Consider the following 505-nt stretch of genomic DNA (forward strand, 5'->3'; position numbering starts at 1 on the left):
GCGCCTGGGACGGCCAGGCCTGTTCCCGCTACACCGCGTCCTCCAAGAGGTGTGCACCCCAGACCCGGGGGGTTCTAGCCCCAGGCCCCACCCTGGGGGTTTGGAGGTGGAGGTGAAGTCACCCAGAGGGAGTCCGCGCCCCTGGTCTCGGGGCACAGGGCCTGGGAGGGCGAGTTCCCTAGACAGCTCTGTCAGCGGCTCTCCTCACCCAGGCGGAGCCGCCGGCAGGTACACCGCGTCCTCCAAGAGGTGTGCACCCCAGACCCGGGGGGTTCTAGCCCCAGGCCCCACCCTGGGGGTTTGGAGGTGGAGGTGAAGTCACCCAGAGGGAGTCCGCGCCCCTGGTCTCGGGGCACAGGGCCTGGGAGGGCGAGTTCCCTAGACAGCTCTGTCAGCGGCTCTCCTCACCCAGGCGGAGCCGCCGGCAGGACGTCCGGCACGGGAACCCCATCAGGCAGTGCCGCGGCTTCAACTCCAACGGTGAGTGCCCACCCCCCCTCACCCC

General features: G+C 70.5%; 1 protein-coding gene across 1 annotated transcript in view; it reads left to right on the plus strand.

Annotated features, from left to right (window-relative positions):
• SEMA3F (sema domain, immunoglobulin domain (Ig), short basic domain, secreted, (semaphorin) 3F) overlaps nucleotides 1-503 on the plus strand; it is a gene marked incomplete at its 3' end in the record, with an annotated part of 53,491 nt that extends 52,988 nt beyond the window's left edge. The window contains exons 12-13 of the mRNA XM_014539002.1: nucleotides 6-49; nucleotides 413-503. Of these exons, the coding sequence (XP_014394488.1) occupies nucleotides 6-49; nucleotides 413-503 (135 nt within the window). The remainder of the gene's footprint in view (nucleotides 1-5; nucleotides 50-412) is intronic.
• Between the last annotated feature and the right edge of the window lie 2 nt (nucleotides 504-505).

This window comes from Myotis brandtii, unplaced genomic scaffold, assembly GCF_000412655.1.
Source record: "Myotis brandtii unplaced genomic scaffold, ASM41265v1 scaffold207, whole genome shotgun sequence".
Classification (NCBI taxonomy): domain Eukaryota; kingdom Metazoa; phylum Chordata; class Mammalia; order Chiroptera; family Vespertilionidae; genus Myotis; species Myotis brandtii.